The sequence below is a fragment of the Cololabis saira genome, chromosome 6, assembly GCF_033807715.1.
Source record: "Cololabis saira isolate AMF1-May2022 chromosome 6, fColSai1.1, whole genome shotgun sequence".
Taxonomy (NCBI): Eukaryota; Metazoa; Chordata; class Actinopteri; order Beloniformes; family Belonidae; genus Cololabis; species Cololabis saira.
In genome coordinates, this window is record NC_084592.1 from 24,574,101 (window position 1) to 24,592,026 (window position 17,926).

Genomic DNA, 17,926 nt, shown 5'->3' on the forward strand with positions numbered 1-17,926 from the left:
TTTTTGAAAGAAATTGTAGGGGTGGAAATACCAGTCAATCCATGGCTGACACTATTGGGGGACCTGTCGGTTTTTCCAATTAAAATGAGAGTCAACACTTGTTTTATCAGATAAGCCTTAATTGCAGCTAACAAATGCATAGCTATCAACTGGAAAAGTGAGGACCCCTCTGGTGTATCTTTATGGCTTTAAGAACTCTGGTCATACTTGCCATCAGAAAAGATAATGTTTAACCTCAGGAAAAAAACACCAGTCTTTGATAAATGTTGGGGAAGATTTGTAACCTTTTCACATAATAGAGCTGCTCATATAGGTGACATATATGGTCTGAATTGAAGCTGGGCTTGATTCTGGAACTCACCTCTGTAGTATATTTCTACGGATATGGGTATAGGCTATTGTTGTTGTGTGTGTATATATATATATATATATATATATATATATATATATATATATATATATATAAATATATATAAATTAACAAAAGATATACAAATGTATATTCTAGAATATTTTAGACTGCGGAAGTGCTGCAGTGTTTAACATGTTAGGGGTTTTCCAGTGCTGTTACTTCCCTATGCAGCTTTTGATGCATAGCATAACTGTCTGCAGTATTCAAAGCCTCAAATTCACAACCAAAAGGAGTCATTCTTCTTTTCATCTTTGTCATTGGGGCATTTCTTCTGTTATTTACCCTGTTAATACTCAGGTATCACTACATACGCCTCTGCAGTGGCTTGTTCTCGTCCCAAACGAAAGCTACAGCTCAACAAATGTACTTGTTCTTGTTTCCATATGAAATAAGACAATGCTATTTCACAAGGATCGCCATCAATCAAATAATCATCAGTCAGTTGAGCCCTGGCCTCTTCCATAAAGACTAATCTAGACATTTCTAAGTATTTGTAAAAGAAAAAAAACAAAAAAAAACATTTAAAAGAAATGATACAGTTTCAGGGAGACGAGAGCCACCTCTCTCACAGCCTGTAATTAACATTTTCTTCTGTTTCTCTTAAGTCTCCTTGCATGTGGGTAAGCGTGTGCTTTGACGTGCTTTTAATCAAAGGGTAGCCATGAGGCTCCTGTTCACAACACAGACTTCAGAAAGCACATTTCTTTTTTTCACAACTTTTTTCTGAGTGATGAAAATTCTGGTAATGCCCACAGATAAAGAAAAGGCTTTAAGTTCCTGGTCAGATGATATTTTTTTGTTAAAGATTGTGTTCCCATGTGATGTGGTAGTTTGGCGTTCTTCAGTGCAACTCCACCACAGATATTTGTAACACATCATCACCCTCATGCTTTCCTCTTGTGTTTCCCTTAAAAATATGTCCCTTTACTGTTGCATTGAAAAAATAAAGGCAAACATTACAGACAGGGTCCTGCTCTCTGGGTTTTCATGGACCTCCCTACCTCCCAAAAGGCGACACATACGCTTTGAAAACGAAGAGGCTTTCAAAAGCCCTCTGGAAATGGTTTGAAGCAATGAACAGAAGCAGAGTCGCATCAAGTCTCCAGACAAAAGATCCAAGGCGAGCGTTGGACCACAGTGACACGATCCCCCCGATAGCTCGATGGCTCTGCCATCAGATAATCACACTGTGACTTGTGGACGTCAAACAGAAAGGGCGAGAATATTAGATTTCTTAAAGAGCTGGTCGACTGTAGCCCCGAGCTAAAGAGGCACAGGCCTGTTTTAATAGATAGATGAAAGTAGAAGGAAAATTAAAGATGAAAGAGGCAGCAAAAGAGAGAGGGAGCATGTTTTTGTATGTGTGCTCTTGTGTGGCCTGTTTGGCCTCCCCACTGAGAGGAAGCACCATGTGGAGAAGATCGATGCTAGAAAACAGAATGATGAGTTGGTCATCCTAAACACTACCAGGCGTGGAAAGTGGCACACACACACACACACGCACCCACACACACACAAATGCACACTCACATACTGTACACACAGAGAGCCTCTGTGACCAATCAGATTTCTCTTTTGTCATCTCTGAAGAGTAAAGCCAGATTTTTGCTAGGGACATTTCTGGAAACAGATGTGTGTTTGTGTGTGTGTTTTCTTGTAATTTGCCTGCCCAAGTCATAGTACCGACCCCCCCCCAACCCCCACCACACACACATTTAAAAACTACCTTGCAGTTAATTATTTAATTACCAGTTTATCATCTTGGTTTGAATTTATGTGTGTATGTGGTTGTTTTCTTGTAATTTGCCAGCTCAAGTCATAGTCCTGAACCCCCCCCCCCAACTCACACACAGGTTTAAAAACTACCTTGCAGTTAATTATTTAATTATCTGATTTTATGAAGTGCAGTTTATCATCTTGGTTTTAATTCATGTGTGTGTGTGCGTGTGTTTTCTTGCAGACCTGTGGTTACGGTGTGAAAGATGAAGACTTTGCCTGCGTGCCATGCCCAAAGGGAAAATATTCCAAAGGAAAGTATGAGATCTGCAGACGCCATAAAGACTGTGACGCTCTCTACCAAGCTACTGTCCGTGTAGCAGGAACTCCAGAAAGTGATGCTGAGTGTGGACCTTGCTTACCGGGGTACGGCACGCTAACACACACACAAAAGGCTGGCAACAGCCACGTCCTGTTAACCTGAACACATATTTAATATCTCTTTTAATATGGCTTAGAAGAAGAAAGAACAGTGAAACAGCTATAGCTTTATTTGTGTTTTCTTCTGACTGATGTACTTCATTCTTACATTTTCTCTTGGTGTTTTTTGACATTTTGCTGCTACCTGAAGCCCTCGCGTCATGTCATTTGTGTGTGTGGTCTTAAGAACATTTAAAAAAATTGGGCTACTTATCAATACAATTGCTCTTAAGCCGTAATGGTGGTCAGAGACTTCATAGAGCACCTTTAAATGCACCCTGACATTATCTTTTGTTCGTGTTTGCATGAGCATTACATCCAATAACCACATGAAGCGTCCTGATTACATGGTTTGCCGAAAGCCATCAGCAGGATATGTTCAGACCTGCACGCAATGACAGCAAGTTCTGAAAAAAAAAGTCACGGCACCTGCCTCCGTACAGACTCTCCAGGAAACGTTCCACACTGGAAAACGTTTCCAGTGCTAGATGGCACTTGATTCACAAATTTCCGAACGGATGGAGACGCCAGTTTATCTTTCGATCTATCTGCTTGCCTGCCTGTCTGTAATGAAGTAGGTGTTGAAGGGACTGGCTTATTTAAGCCCCCTCCCACGCCATAAGAGAGGGTTTATTGTGAAAAATCTCCTCCTCCTGTCATCATTCAGGATGCTATTTCTGCCGCCCCTTGGTTTTCTTGGCTCCGAGTCTCCATTCACAGGATGTTTTTCCTTTTTTTGTTTTTCATCAGTGTGATTTTTACAGGAGTAAGTGTGCAGACACTTGAGTTGGGTCACGTCCTTCATTCGTGCACCGTAAATGCTGCGCCGTATGCGTGGGTGCGGTGCACGTCTACAAGCAGAGTCTATACACGTCTGCCATCGAACATAACAGGCCCAAACACTTGCGGTGAAGTTGTCTGCGAGCCCACAGCTGAAAACAAGCTACCTCAATATTTCTTTTAGGAAAATGTGAATTGCACATCTCTGAAGGTGGTCTGAGGGTTATGGGGACTGCACCACAGAGGGAATGCTGACGTGATGCAACAGCCAGCCAGTGGGTAGCAGACAAGTAAAAATCATGTCCTAATTCCTCCATTGCATGTCAGCCCATTACATCCTGGCTGTCACAATTACTTATTATTCTATTCTCTTCTATGGTTGGGTAACTGTTCCATGTCACGTTATTCTCCTGTTTTGGGGTTTTTGTCCCGTCACTTAACTGTCTTTTGTTTAAGAACAGTGATCATATTAAAGATGGAAACGTCCACAGTCCCAAACAGTTAAGAGGCACAAATCCATCAAATAGGCTTGTCAAATGTTACAGAAGAAGGACATTTTCAAGTGCTACTACTGTGAGAGAAAGACTGTGTTTGGTGGAGTTTCTTCATATGTTGGTTTAAATTGTTATTTGAAAGAACATTTAGTGATCTGCTGTCACGAATCTCCCTTCTGTCAAATTTAGAATTAGAAATGAGCTGTTGATCTCAACCAATGCATGGGCTTCTGTGTTGTGTTTATTTGATAGTATTTTGTCTGCATATAGTTAGAGCAGATGTAAAATTGTTAAGGAGTTTTACGGTCTAACCGTTTTTCTTTAGTTTATTATTGCAAAAAATGAGAAGGGATTTTGTACAAGTATGATGGACAAATGCACCTCTAGGTACATTTCCACTAACGGGTAGATTTTGTCTGGGCTGAATTGTGGATGCGTCTCTCCATTACCAGGAATGGCCCTGCAAAAGTGCCCTTCAGGAACCTTTACGGGGCAAAAAGCTGTTTCTCCGGTAGTAGAGCTACTCAGACCCCGTCCACACGTAGCCGGATATCTGCGGATATCTGCTAAACCGGAGATATTTTCCTACGTTTTGACCTGTCATCCACACGAAAACGCAAATAAACGAAGGTTTAAAAAAACTCCGGGCAAAGTGAAGATTTTTGAAAACTCCGTTTATGTAGATGCGTGTAGACACACACAACCAGAGTTTTGCGTTTTCGAACGTCACATTATGCGCCAAAACAACAACAAATCTGCTCTGACGTGCGCCTTTTGTTTACTATAGAACTACAGATGATCCAGCATCTGTTCTCCAAGCTATTTATTAAATAAATGGTCTCTGGTCTTGACCACCGCTTACTGCGTTACACCGACACAGAGCCTACACCGTAGGGTACGTGGCGACGCGCACCCTACGGTGTAGGGGCCGCGGAGCCGCCGCGGAGCCCGCGGAGCCCGCAGAGGTGCAGCTTCCACGGGAGCCGCAGATGATCTACAGGTTAGAATGCTTATGAATGTGGTCGAAAACGCAGATCTTCGGTTATGTGTGGATGCAAATTTTTTTATAAACGGAGGGGGGAAATATTCGTTTTTAAAAATACCCGGCTACGTGTGGACGGGGTCTCAGATTGGCCTAAAGGAACTTCCTGGCGGGGGGGTCTCTGCTAATTAGGATTTTGAAATTTTGTCCAGCACTCTCATATGAACATAAGTCATGTGAACACAACTGATTTGAACCAGAAATGTTTCGCTGCAAGTACATTTGGTGAAGTTGGAGATGACAAAAAAAACATGATAGATGGACCAACGAGTTGGTTCAGGCCTTGTTGGCGTGTTACGCCAATGCCGAGGTCTGACTGGCGGAGAGTTTGTCCGTTAATCTCAATGACTGCCACTGCCAGTGCACGTTTAAAAGAGCAAACAAAAATCCAAGCGGAAGTCCTTCTTTACTTGTTTCTTCTTCTTTTGCTGCATTCTTGTTTTTCATCTCATTTTATCCTGCTGCCCGTTTGTGAACACATTACCGCCACCATGTGGTCAGCTGTGTTATTTATTCAGTAGACGGTTCTCGTGCGGCGCTATGGTGCAACGGCTGCACGCCGGCTGAAGGGGCTGAGAAGGCGGTCGGCCCTGTCAGAGGTTCCTTTCTTGGTTTCTTTCATTTTCTCCCCTCTTAGCCAGACATGAAAGGGAAGCACATGCATCTATATATGATGAAACCAGGCTGCACGGGTGCAGAAGGTGTTTAGGAGAAGACTTTTAATAGATGACACTTTGAACGATTGCAGATTTACCTCGGCGCAAACTGACAGGATGACTCCCAGTCTCCAGACGTTTGGCAGAGGAAGACTATTTCAACATGATAACAATCTAAAGCATACTACACAAATCACTCAAGGGTTTCGCATGAAGGAAGAAGTTAAATAGAGAGAGAGAGGGAAAAAAAATGGTGCCTGGCTCAAATCCAGTACAACAGATTGGGGTAGGTAAAGGAGACTGGAACAGATTTAAAACTGCTCCAGAGTCACTTAGAAATGTCCAAACTCACATTTTGTGCACGCTGAAGAGGATTGGGATTATTGTCAATAAATAAAAATGGACTTGATTTAGGACCTAAGTTTCACTCAGTGGTGAAAGGTCCATTTTTTACTTTAGCAGATTTAAACGGTTCATTTTAAATGTACTTCAAAGCAAGTTAAGAGGTGATATACAGTTGTTTTTTTTGTTGAATTTTTTTAAAATAATTTTACTGTGCTCGTATGTTGTAAACAGCTTAAGAAGGTAAGTGTTGGTTATCTGCAGGCTGTATGCATTCTGCGCGAGTACTTCATACTCTCAAGACTGAATGATCATATTTTATTCATTTATTCACAGCCTTTGCACTTTATTGCCGTCATTTCTCTTTTTCTCTGACTTCATGACTGAGGGCGATCAAGCCATTTTAAGTGCTTTCACAGCGTCAATTATGTGCATTTCAGCACCAAGCCTAGCTTTAGGCCTCAGCTGCTTTCCTGAGCACTGTACGAGAAGAAAGTGCAGCGAGGTCACTTACTATACACACCTGCTGAGAATAGTTAGCTGCACATGCTGAAGCTGAACTTACATGGCCTAAACACATCTATTTTATCCCACTTGCACTAACAACTCATGCATTTTTATGTCCTGCAGGTATTACATGCTGGAGAACAGGGGCAGAAACCTCTACGCGATGGTTTGCCACTCCTGCCAGAACGCCCCACGCAACACCAAAGAATGTAAGACCAACGTCTTGGCTGTTCTCTTCATTTGTCTCTCCCGTTCTTTCCGTCAACTTCTTTGCAACTTCTTTGTTTTCCTAACATCATCTTTCAACCGTGAACTTGCCCTTTCTTCAGTATCCCCGTCTCTGTCCAAACACAGACACGGTTTCCACTGGACGGAACATGAGAGTTCTGTGTTAAAAAGAAGGGAAATTAAAGTGGACAGGCTGTATAAAAGCAGATGCTGAGAGCCCGGGCATTATTTGAGGGAACAGTTGGAGGTCGGAGGTTGTGCGTACAGTAGCTCTCCAAACCCTCTGGATGAAGTCCTCCTCCGTGAACAGGCCTCCCAGATCGATTTAAAAAAGGAGTTATAAATACATAACCCTCATATTCTAAAATCACTGCATTTCTTTAATTCCACAGACGGGTGGGCGAAGTGGGGATCGCTGTTCATGAAAAACTTCAATACCACTAAAGTGCAGAAATCAGTCGTTCCTCAAGCGAAAGGCCTCGAGTAGAAGCACTCTGGTGATGCAATAAAAGAAAAACGCGATATCACGCCATGAAATCTGATTTAACATGTTGCCTTTAACACACAATGAAAAATGTCCAACGGTCTTTCAGAGTCTCGATATTATGTCTAGCAAACATGCAGACATATTGTGAGCTGCAAAGGCTGAAAAATCGGAAAAAGGAAGTAAATATTCATCATTGTAATTACCATGAATATTTTAATGAAATTTACCAAAATATTTAATATAACTGTTCCTCTGTGCCCTTTGTGGATTCATCCAGTGTCATATATCTTATAAAATAATGGACCATTGACAGGATTGAACCCAATTGTTTCATACTGTTATGGGAATGATATTTATGGGCTCATAATTGCTCTAAATTTCCTCAGGGTATAATTGAATTGAGGATCCCGGAGACTAATGTTATTGTTATTGTGTCATATTTAATGAGTATTTTGAAAGATGAAAACCCCAAAAAGCAGCTGAGAGTGTGAAGTAGAAGCAGCGGGCAGAATTATGTGCGTACTATAAAGCTTAAATGTGCATAAGTCGGTCATGGCATAGATAGGAATAGGCGGAAATTCCACCACAACGTTGCGAGAGACTGACAACGTCTTACAAAACAAACATACAACGGCAAATATTATTTCTAGTTATTGCTGCTAAAAGGTGGAAATTAAAAGTCCCTGAACAACGGGGGTACTTAGTATTACCCACATGAGTTTTTGACAACCCTCTATCCAGTCTAATTTTTAAGATTGTTGTGAGTTGTTTTTTTTAACTAACTTTAAACTAACTTCTTTTCATTTTGAACCCTTCAAATGCCAAAAGTTTATTTGCACATGTACTTGCTGTAAAATAACTTAAAAAAGAGGCAATTTTCTATATATTCAGCTTTTCTTATATTATTGACAGCACAATCTGAGAAATGTAGCTGATTAACAACAACACAGATTATTATGCTTTAGATTTGTGCAGGGAGAGCAAAATAGATGAAACTTGTTTCCACTTTTATCAATTAGATGTTTTTTAAATGCAGTCCTGTCATTCTAATTCAGAGTTTTAAGCCTTTATATTGAAAAAAAAAAAACGTACCTGTCTTACTCAGACCTGCTGCTATCAGATTTTCTCCCACAAAAAACATGGGCTTGAATGGGGGGGGGCACTCATTTTTGCACGCAAATACACACATATTAAAAGGCATATTTAGAAAGTCATGACATGTTATTTACTCATTTGCTCATATTTGCACCAACAAATAAGGTCAAAATCCATATTTGTTCTTTAATGGCATCATTAAACATCTAGGAAACAATTTTTATGCTATAGTTTGAAGAACTAAATACTTCATTTGAAGTTTAACCATCAAATAAAAGACAGCATCATTTGGGTATAATCTAAAATGTTATTTTTGATCATTTTAACCATTCCAGCTTTGATGGACTTTTAATCTATTGCTGTTTGCTAATAAACTAGCTTCTTATCCACTGAAATCTTCCAACTGGAACTCAAAAAGACGTCGCCCCCCCACCCCCTCAACAGTAAATTAAAAAAAGGGAGCTGAAAGCTGGGAGTTCTCCTTGCTTTGGGTGAAGGCAGGCCGACACTTGCCATGTAATCTGTAAATTACCCCGGCTCCTGCCTAGCTCTGTGTGTGCGTGTGATAATTAAAACTTTGGCGGGTATGAGAAAGACAGATGATTAGCATGTTTGTGCTTGCGCTGATGCTACTCTTTGGCAAGTTTTGATATGAAGCAGTAGGCATTGCTCAGTTCACACAGTTTACTCCTGATTTACGCCGATTTCTTTTGCATGTACGTACTTAAATAGACAGAAACATGTGCACCATCGAGACCGATTGTAAACTGGCGACGGTTATACGTTCTGGAAGTTAACCTTCTAACAGGTATCATGGCTCTCACCTCAAATTTCAGACACACACGCTGCTCTGAAATGAAGTTTCTTTGTGTTTGTTTGGACCAGAGAACCTGCGACTGTCCTGTTTATTTATCCTTCTGCATTGTATGTTCAGCCTGTGAGACATGATTAGGAGATTAAACCACAAGATGCTGAACAGAATTCCACTTGGGGCTCATGTCCTTATCCAGAGAAGTGTAAACACATACCTCAAGTTAATATCTGCCGCCACAGGGCGCCGGCACGTATGTGCATGCGTCTATAAGTGTGTGCATGCGTGTGCGTGTGCGAGATGACACCAGGCCCTGAGACCACAGGAAGTGGCAGGGCACATGCCAAGGAAATCTACAGTTTATCAACTCGGTGAAATTAAAGGCTGATTAAAAGAGGTGATTTATGAGCTGCCAGGAGTTTACAGCACCATTAGGAAAGAGGAAAAAGAGCTGATGAATAAACCAGAAAAGGAGGGGGAGGCTGACTGGAAGCAATAGGAAGACAACAAAGGCAGATCTGGAAGGAGAGATGCTGCTTTGTATCCACACTTCCCAATAAACTCGTTTGTTTACTCAGGCGGGCTGAAAGGCAGGAGTGTAACTGCTGTCAGAGCTGATAATTTGCTTTTGTAAAATGTTATTGCTTGCAAAATCGTGTCAGAAAAAAATGTCAATACAACACAAGGCCAAAGTTAACATACCATCATCAGTGAATGCTTGCATGTGAATTCAGGAATTCAAAGAAGAAAATGGTAACGCGATGTAGTAGCTTTATAATTTTGGGGAAAAAATTGCCTTCTCTCCAAAATTTTAATTAGAGAGAATATATTATTTGGAGGACAGACATCCCAATACCTATTTTATATCATTCAGATTTTCTTTCTTAGAGCTATTATCAGCTGCATACACTAACTTCATTAACAAAGAAGATGATAGTAGAGGTTGAAGGCTTTATTTTAACCTTTTTAGCCTTTGTTTCCTTCATTACTTTGACTTGTTGTGGCTCCATGGAGTGTTTTTGCCTTACAGATGATCAGATTTTACACATTTCTTTTGCTGGTATTCTATGACCGCACTCAATGCCCACATCATCATGATATGCTTACTGATGAGAATATTAAAAAAAGGCCCCAGTACCCACTTTCTTTCGGTGCTATCAGGTCTGGTTTGGGGCTTTGGTGTTATTTCAGTCCCAAAAAAAAAAAAAAAAGTTCAAGAGATCCACCAAAACTGTCATCTGAACAGGATTAATTTAAAATCTGAGAGTGGCATTTCAGATAAGAGAAAAAGAAAGAACCAGAAGGATGCTGTAACGTTCCTAATTAAACAATGTGGAGGTATAAAAAGTTGCTTCAAAAAGCCAGTAATTTTATTGCTCATCTAAATTTCCCCCGCTGTTCAAAATTGCCAGTAATCATTTCTAAACATCTGGCAACAGCAGTCGATGTTTGTGATTCCCATTAAAAATGGAGGCTAGCGTTTACATACGCTATAACAAACAGAGTTTATTAATGTCATTGCAAGAAGGATTTAACGAATGCCATCTGGAGATATTAAAACATTACTCTGCATTTATAAATGCAGTTGCGAATGCTGCCTGTACACACAGCTGCAAACGGCACTTGTGAGTGGCCCTTTATGTGGCTCATGGGGCAGGATTGTAACAACATTTTTAAATGCTAATGGGCAATATTAAAACATCAAATGGAAGAGAAAATGTAACTCACTGCGGACAATGATGGAGACTTTCTTCTCACACTTTAGTCCTCAAAAGAAAATAAATCTAAACTACAAACTTATCAAGAGACACATGCGCTGATGTGGCCCGGCGGTGGCTGTCTACAAGCAAATAGGCTTTTAGAAAGTTCACACGATGGGCCGACTCTGAAATGGCGCTCTGCTTCCATCTGGTTTGTGTTCGTGGAAAGTACACAGTTTACATGTTGACCGGCAGCAACAACAAGCCATAGCATTCTTTTCACCTCGTGAGTCACGCTGTTTGTATGCAGGACGGCAAAAAGCAGTCCTCCAAACAAAAGGGCGGCAGATTTTCAAGTTGGAGGTGGTTTGACACACGGTTTCTGATTGCTGAATGGGAGTCCACCATTTGTGTGGTGTTTTGACCCGTCAGTGAAATAAATATTGACCGCTGAAAAGCAGGACAAAACATTTTAGCCACAACAACAACAATCGGCGAACTGGAAGTGAAATATGAACCTGTGTGTGTTTTACAGGCATGCAAATCAACAAGTCGAAGGGAAAACCTTCGATTGCTCATGGCAGTACAACAGTCTTCCCTCATGTAAATAAAGGTATTTCAAAATAAGTGCACATTCAGACAGGTTTTGTCATTTTCCATCCATCGTCCATGTTCACACTCATGCTGCGTATTTCACATCACAGCCTTTTTCTCAGATGCTCCAGGTCAGAGCCACCTTGCAACAGCTCTCATAATCGCCATGTCCACCATTTTTATCATGGCCATCGCCATCGTCCTCATCATCATGTTCTACATCTTGAAGGCCAAACCGAGTGGCCAGGGTGAGGATCACACAGAAACACAGTGCACATCATCTCGCATCAAAAGCTGGGATTTGGGCTTTACAGAGTTGTGTGTGTATGTGTTTGTGTCTGCAGCATGTTGTTCCGGACAAGTTGTGAAGGCAGTGGAGGCTCAGACCAACAAACAGGAAGACAAGAAAGACATGCCTGGTAAGACAGGACACACAGCAGTGAATTACACTGTGTTTTATTGTCTTTACTGTTTTTCCACTGTCATAATTAGAGGTTTTTAGTTGTTAAACACAAAAAAAAAGTTAGTATGTTTACTGGCACATTGGCATTGTGGTTATAAACCTCATCCTGAGTTGATTATACTTACTGTCAATTTTACGTGAAACACAAGGAACCTTATTATACACTTGTGTACACGATTCTAACTTTATCCACATTTCTGGCCACACGCGTGGTTGCAGGCTTATTTCTGTGGCAAAAGGCCAGCTCGCATATTCTTATTGTGGTTTCTCAATACCTGGATATGGCCTTGGACGCAGGTTTCTGAAAAACAAACAGAGCCAATAAATAAATAAATCTTGTTCTGTCTGTGAGATCCCCGCCTCCTAAAAGCATTTAGCTGAAATCTTTGTTCTTAGCGAGTGCACTGCTGTGCACTAGCGCTGAGGTCGAGGTCCCTGCGGTACTATTGGCGCTTGTGGACAGAGCATACAATTCCAGTGACAGCCTTTTTATGATTTTTGCCTTCAAGTACCACCGCAATGGTTATGAAAAAAAAAAAATAAATAAATAAAGATGTGCTCAAAGTGTAGACGTTCCGCTTCAATTTATGAGGTTTCAGAAAAATACAGCATTTAGCAAAGTAGCTTAATTTCCTAGGGCTTTAAAGGGATAAGAAACAAAACAACAACAAAAACAGCTTGACATTGTTAGACGTTGGGGGTGGTTGGGTGGAATTTCCCAGAATGCGCTAAGACAGCGCATCTACTTACTCTGTAGTGTAATACTCTACTGCAGGGGTTAGTCGCTCGTCCAGGGCAGCAGTCCTGCACGTTTTAGATGTTGCCTTGCATCAATACACCTGACTCTAAGTAAAAGTCTTCGGCAGCTCATCATTCAGGTCTGCACAAGGGTAAAACGTGCAGGACTGCAGCCCTCGAGGACCGACTATGGGCTCCCCTGCTCTACAGTCTCTGTCGGAGTCTCTGTATGTTGGGAGAAGTGAAGTGAAATAATCAGCAAAACTAACTTTCGGACACTACAATTGTCATTTTTATCAGTCCGGTTTGTGTGATTCCATCAAACAGATAAAGCGTGAAGCTAATGCAGTGCTGTGCAGCCAAGAGGCGAGATGTCGCACACAGCCAGCTTCAGAAACCTGGAAATATGTCAGTTCAGTTGCAGTAAAATGAGAGAAACTAGGCCCTACTCTAGGTAGCTTTAAAGAAGGATTACGTCACAGCCTTGGTAAGCTCAGACGTGATTTAGAACCACTTTGACGCAGTAAATTAAGAGACAATGTGCTGTTTCAGATGGGAAAACTTCAGCAGATTATATATTTTGTTGTTGTTCATCTTAAGTGGGTATCACAAAGCTCTGATGTTGTACACCCCACATGAGCTAGGGGGTGGAGCCAAGTCAAGTAGCTGACTCCACCCCCTAAAAATGGCTCTAATGACCAGGGGCCTCATTTATAAAAGAGTGCGTAGGATTCATACTAAAAGTGTACGTGCGCTCAAAAGCCGAAAATGGCGTGCGCACAAAAAAATCCTGATTTATAAAACCGTGTGCACGCACATCTGCACGCAATGTTCTCTTTATAAATCACAGTCCACTCGGCAGGTTGCGCACGTGAATTCGCCTCATATCCCGCCCTCTACAAGCCCACTTTCTACCATGAATGGTCAATGCAAAGTACTTCATGACTGTTTTTGCATATAAATGAGCCTGCTGATCAATGGTGTTTTACACTCAAAAATCATGGCAGGGAAGACCAGAAAGCGAAATTTCACGGAGACCGAGATCGAGATGCTTGTGGATGAGGTGGAGGCCAGGAAAACGACATTATTTGGTGGTCACAGTAGTGGCATCACTAACAAAAAGAAAGGGAGTGAGTGGCAGCCCCTGTATATGCACCGGGATGGCGCGATTCCGGCGGGTCGGTCTAACACTGGAATCAGTTCAGCACATAGATCCAAGAGCACTGCTCTAGGGAATCCAAATCGGCTTATTAGCCAGTCATCATCATGGGCCAGGAAATCTTCATGATCCTGATCCTGCCATTCACGTGATCCTCAAGTAGTGCCAACGCATCCATTGTGCAGCATTACGCATGGCTGTCACCACGCAATTTATATTCTTACTCAGCAATTAGACTGATTGTTACACACCTTGTCACGATAAATAATAAATCTGGTGCTATTCACCACTCCATACCATTTGAAGATGGAAGTATGATATATGAACGTAGTACCTACTACAAATACAGGCGTAATGGCTCACTAACGGAACACATAGATCTATAACACTGCCAGCTTGGGTGTACATGGATCTATAAGTCTGATATGTGATGACATTAAAAGTATGACATGAATCTGGCATCATTTCACCACCTCACGGTCTGCGTCGCCAGTTCCCCATATCTTCAAAATGTTTGTGCGCTAGGATCAAAGTTTGCGTAGAGATACGCACATTTTCCCGTTAAGTTTTTTTTTATAAATCCCAACCTTTGCGTAGAAGATGGCTTGCGCATCTTCCAAGCCATGTTTTGTGCGCACGCAAGCTTTATAAATGAGGCCCCAGATCTGTAAAAGCTTGATCAAAAGGCAGCTGTGGTATTGTGTCCTTTTGATGTCTTGACCAAAACATGCCAACATTTCATTAAGATCCAAGGAAACTTGTATTTTAAAAAATGCCATATCTCCTTTTAAAAGATTAGAAAATGTATTGGTGTTATGGTTTATTAGAGCCTGATAGACATTGTAGGAGAACTTTTATGCCATAGGAGTGCAAAAACACAGTTTTTTAAAGGAAGAAACAACAAAATTAGCTTCTATTTATCCTTTTGTGTTTAGTACCAAGCAGTCCATTGAGACTCGCAAGTCAAGTCAAAATGAAGCAGGAGTGTCAGGAATTTGGCTTTCATTTCTAAGAAGACCACCCATGCTTTTTTTTCTCCTTTGTTAAATCAGTGGGTAACATGAAAAGTCATAGTAATAAGTATTTTTCCACCGTTAGCTAAAGTATCACTCCAAACGTTTTAAGAGAGTTGTGCAACAACAAAGAGAAGCTTAAACATGTACCACTCAGCATTCATTAAAAGTGTATATAATTTTCACTTATTTCAAAATCCTTTTAAAGCATTAACCCAGTAACTTAATGAACGGTTATTGCTGGAGCCAAACATTGTCATCAGGAGAATGGCTTACATCCACTACCCGAGGTTTCCTGTGGTGCTCTGAGCTTCAATGATAACCATTTCCTCTTTAACTGAAGCTTCAAACTGCACATGTTTGTGCATCCATTATAAACTAAAACAAATGTTTCCTCAGAATTCTACACAATTTAATCGAGGTGGAGACTCCTGTTAAGATCTGCCCCACAACTAATGCAGAGCTGATCACGTCTGTGTACATTCCTCATCAAACTAACTATTTCCCCTCATCAAACCTGACGGGATCGCGTTGAATCGTTATCGCAGAGATGGCTCCATTTGCCAGTCCGGTGTTGTACTGGTGATTTGCAGGATAATGTGTGCAAATGCGTGTGTGTGCTTGTGCACTTTGTGTGTGTTAGAACAGACCGACAGACCCGCAGAGTGATGAGTGTATCATGGTGGAATGTGAAGCTAAAGCCATACGTTGCTTTAGGCGCCATTTCTCCTGACAATGATGCTCTGTTCAATTTCACTCCCAGACTCACTGACTAACCACTTACATGTGGTGTGAATGAGAGAACACACACACATGCACGCTAATTACTGTAGGTTTAGCCACAGACTCATTATGGCTTATAAAAATACATTGAGTCGTTAGACTATTATTAGAACTAAATGTCTGCATTTTTAGCTGATAGCGAGGTATCGCAAATGGACCCATGCGCCATGTCTGTGTGTGTAAATGCACTTTGGATGACTGGTGTGTTTATGGGAGAAAAGCCCATTGCTTGGAGCTCTACCGGAGCTAGCTGTCACTCAGGTAGGCGCTGACTTAATAAGGCTGTGAGATTAAAAACACGGCCGCTTTAACTGTAACACACACACACACACACACAGCAGTTGTTCCTCTCAGGTATCCACTCGTTAGGGCGTCTAACCCTATCAATGTTCATGCTGTCAATGTAATATGACTTAATACTAACTGAAATCATTTCATGCATTGTCCCAACTGCAATTCATCTCTTCAAAAATCCTTTTTTGCCTCAGGAGTCTTTTTTCCCACCCGTATGTTTAAATCCATGCCAATATTCATTTAAAACTGAAGGTTCAGTGGAAGGAATTTTCTGTAGATATTTGTCAACATGTATATACGTCAATAATTCAAGAAATATATTGTAAATTTCATGAGAAATTGAGTTTAGAGCTGAAATTACATTTGGAAAATTAACAAAAATGTACTTTCACAATGTCTTGTTACTCACACACTTCTGACCAATTTCTTCACTTTTACTTTTCTGGATTTCTCTAATTTTTTTGTCGTTTGGTTTGGTTTGACAGACAGTGTGGTGATCTTCTCAGAGAAAGACGAGTACGACAAACTGAAAGCTCCTCCTCAGAAGACAGTGAAGAGGTGAGAGAAACCTTATAGTTCAGCTGCACTTTGACTAAACAGAAAAAGCCCACCACTGGTCACTGTTACAATGCTCCAAGTTCTGACAGACTGTGACCTTAACTTTGCAGAAATGGTGTAAAGAACATGAGGGACATAGAACAAGATTTTTTAATTGTGAGCGTTTATGATTCCATTGACAAGCAGAGCAAATGAAATAGTAAACATTTTCTTTCATCTTTTTTGCTCTGATTTACAAAGCAAACGTATAAAAGAACAAGAGTCCTAAATAACCTTTAGTTAATTTTAGTGGGAGTGGAGAAGGGAGAGAGCCAAAATTAGACTACAATTTATAAAAGTAATCAAATATTCCTTGAATTGAAACTGAAAGTGATCATATTTGTATGTGGAAGGAAAACCCTTAAGCCACAGAAACCAAAATGGAAATCCTTAGCTTGTGCTCTTATTTATTTCAAAATGGTTCTTCTAATAGAGAACGGTATGACAGCCAACATACTGTATGTTTAGGACACACCTTCTTAAGTATTTACCAATCTAATCTGAAGTTTAGTTTTCACTTATGTTGAGAGTTAACTGACATCTTATATAGAAATAAATCAAGAACACATTTATAATTCACAGCAGCCAAACTGATGTCATTGTACTGTATGTTAATGACATGACAGAAGGAGCCTCACAAACTATCAGCAAATGTTAATCAGTTGGTTTAAAAAGGGGACTGAAATGATTACCTGATTGTCAAACTATTAGCAAAGCGTTCAATGTGTTTCTGTTTAAAAAGACAAAACTTCAGGCTGTGGCCAATTCTTTCTTTTCAAACACAAGTTAGTTGCATTCATCAGCTCTTAAACATTGTAAATGAAGGAGTACATCTGCACGATACTGCAACTGTGCATGTGTCTACTTTGAACAGATGTTGTGACTCTCAGTGTGTGTGTGTGTGTGTGTGTGGTGTCTCAGAGACATAACTCAGCAAAATCTTTCAGAAATTTCTGAAATTGGACCCATAATTAAGCCACCACAGAACATGCCATGGGGTTATTGCAGTAGTAATTTCTTTACCACTGCCTCTTCTTTTCAATATTTCTACACATACAGCCAGTATAGTGGTTGTTAGTTGCTTTCTTTTTAAGAAACAGATAACCCATTATGTGGCTTTGGAGCAGACAGAAAGATGGCGTTGGAGGTAATATGAGGTAATGCAGCATATAACAGCCCTGAAGCCTAAAATAAGAAAAAAAAAGAAAGAGAAGGGGACAGAGGATGTAGTTGTCAGGATGGATAGGGGTATTTATGCCAAGCCTCACATAAAATCACCACCAGGTGAAAGCATGTCCTAGCAGACAACAAAAGATGGTTCTCTCACCTTCTTCTGCCAACATCTCATCCCTCATGTGAAGACAATGCTGCTTTATGGATGGAGGTGGAAGGATTTGAGAGGGTTCAACAGCGCACCTCACAAATCTGCAGCGAACCGCCGCGCTCAAGTTTCACGTTTGATTGGTGCCCTTTTAAAATCAATGAGCGGGGTCTAAATAAAAAAATAGTTGACACACACACACACACACACACAC

The 17,926-nt window shown here is 40.8% G+C and overlaps 1 protein-coding gene across 2 annotated transcripts in view; it reads left to right on the forward strand.

The window, feature by feature from the left end:
• The window catches only part of edar (ectodysplasin A receptor), a 42,178-nt gene that overhangs the window by 18,956 nt on the left and 5,296 nt on the right, over positions 1-17,926 (forward strand). Inside the window, exons 4-9 of one of the 2 annotated variants that reach the window (XM_061723778.1) lie at positions 2,373-2,554; positions 6,553-6,638; positions 11,286-11,363; positions 11,455-11,592; positions 11,689-11,763; positions 16,280-16,352. In XM_061723778.1, coding sequence (XP_061579762.1) covers positions 2,373-2,554; positions 6,553-6,638; positions 11,286-11,363; positions 11,455-11,592; positions 11,689-11,763; positions 16,280-16,352 — 632 coding nt within the window. The remainder of the gene's footprint in view (positions 1-2,372; positions 2,555-6,552; positions 6,639-11,285; positions 11,364-11,454; positions 11,593-11,688; positions 11,764-16,279; positions 16,353-17,926) is intronic. The other variant, XM_061723779.1, reaches the window with a different exon arrangement.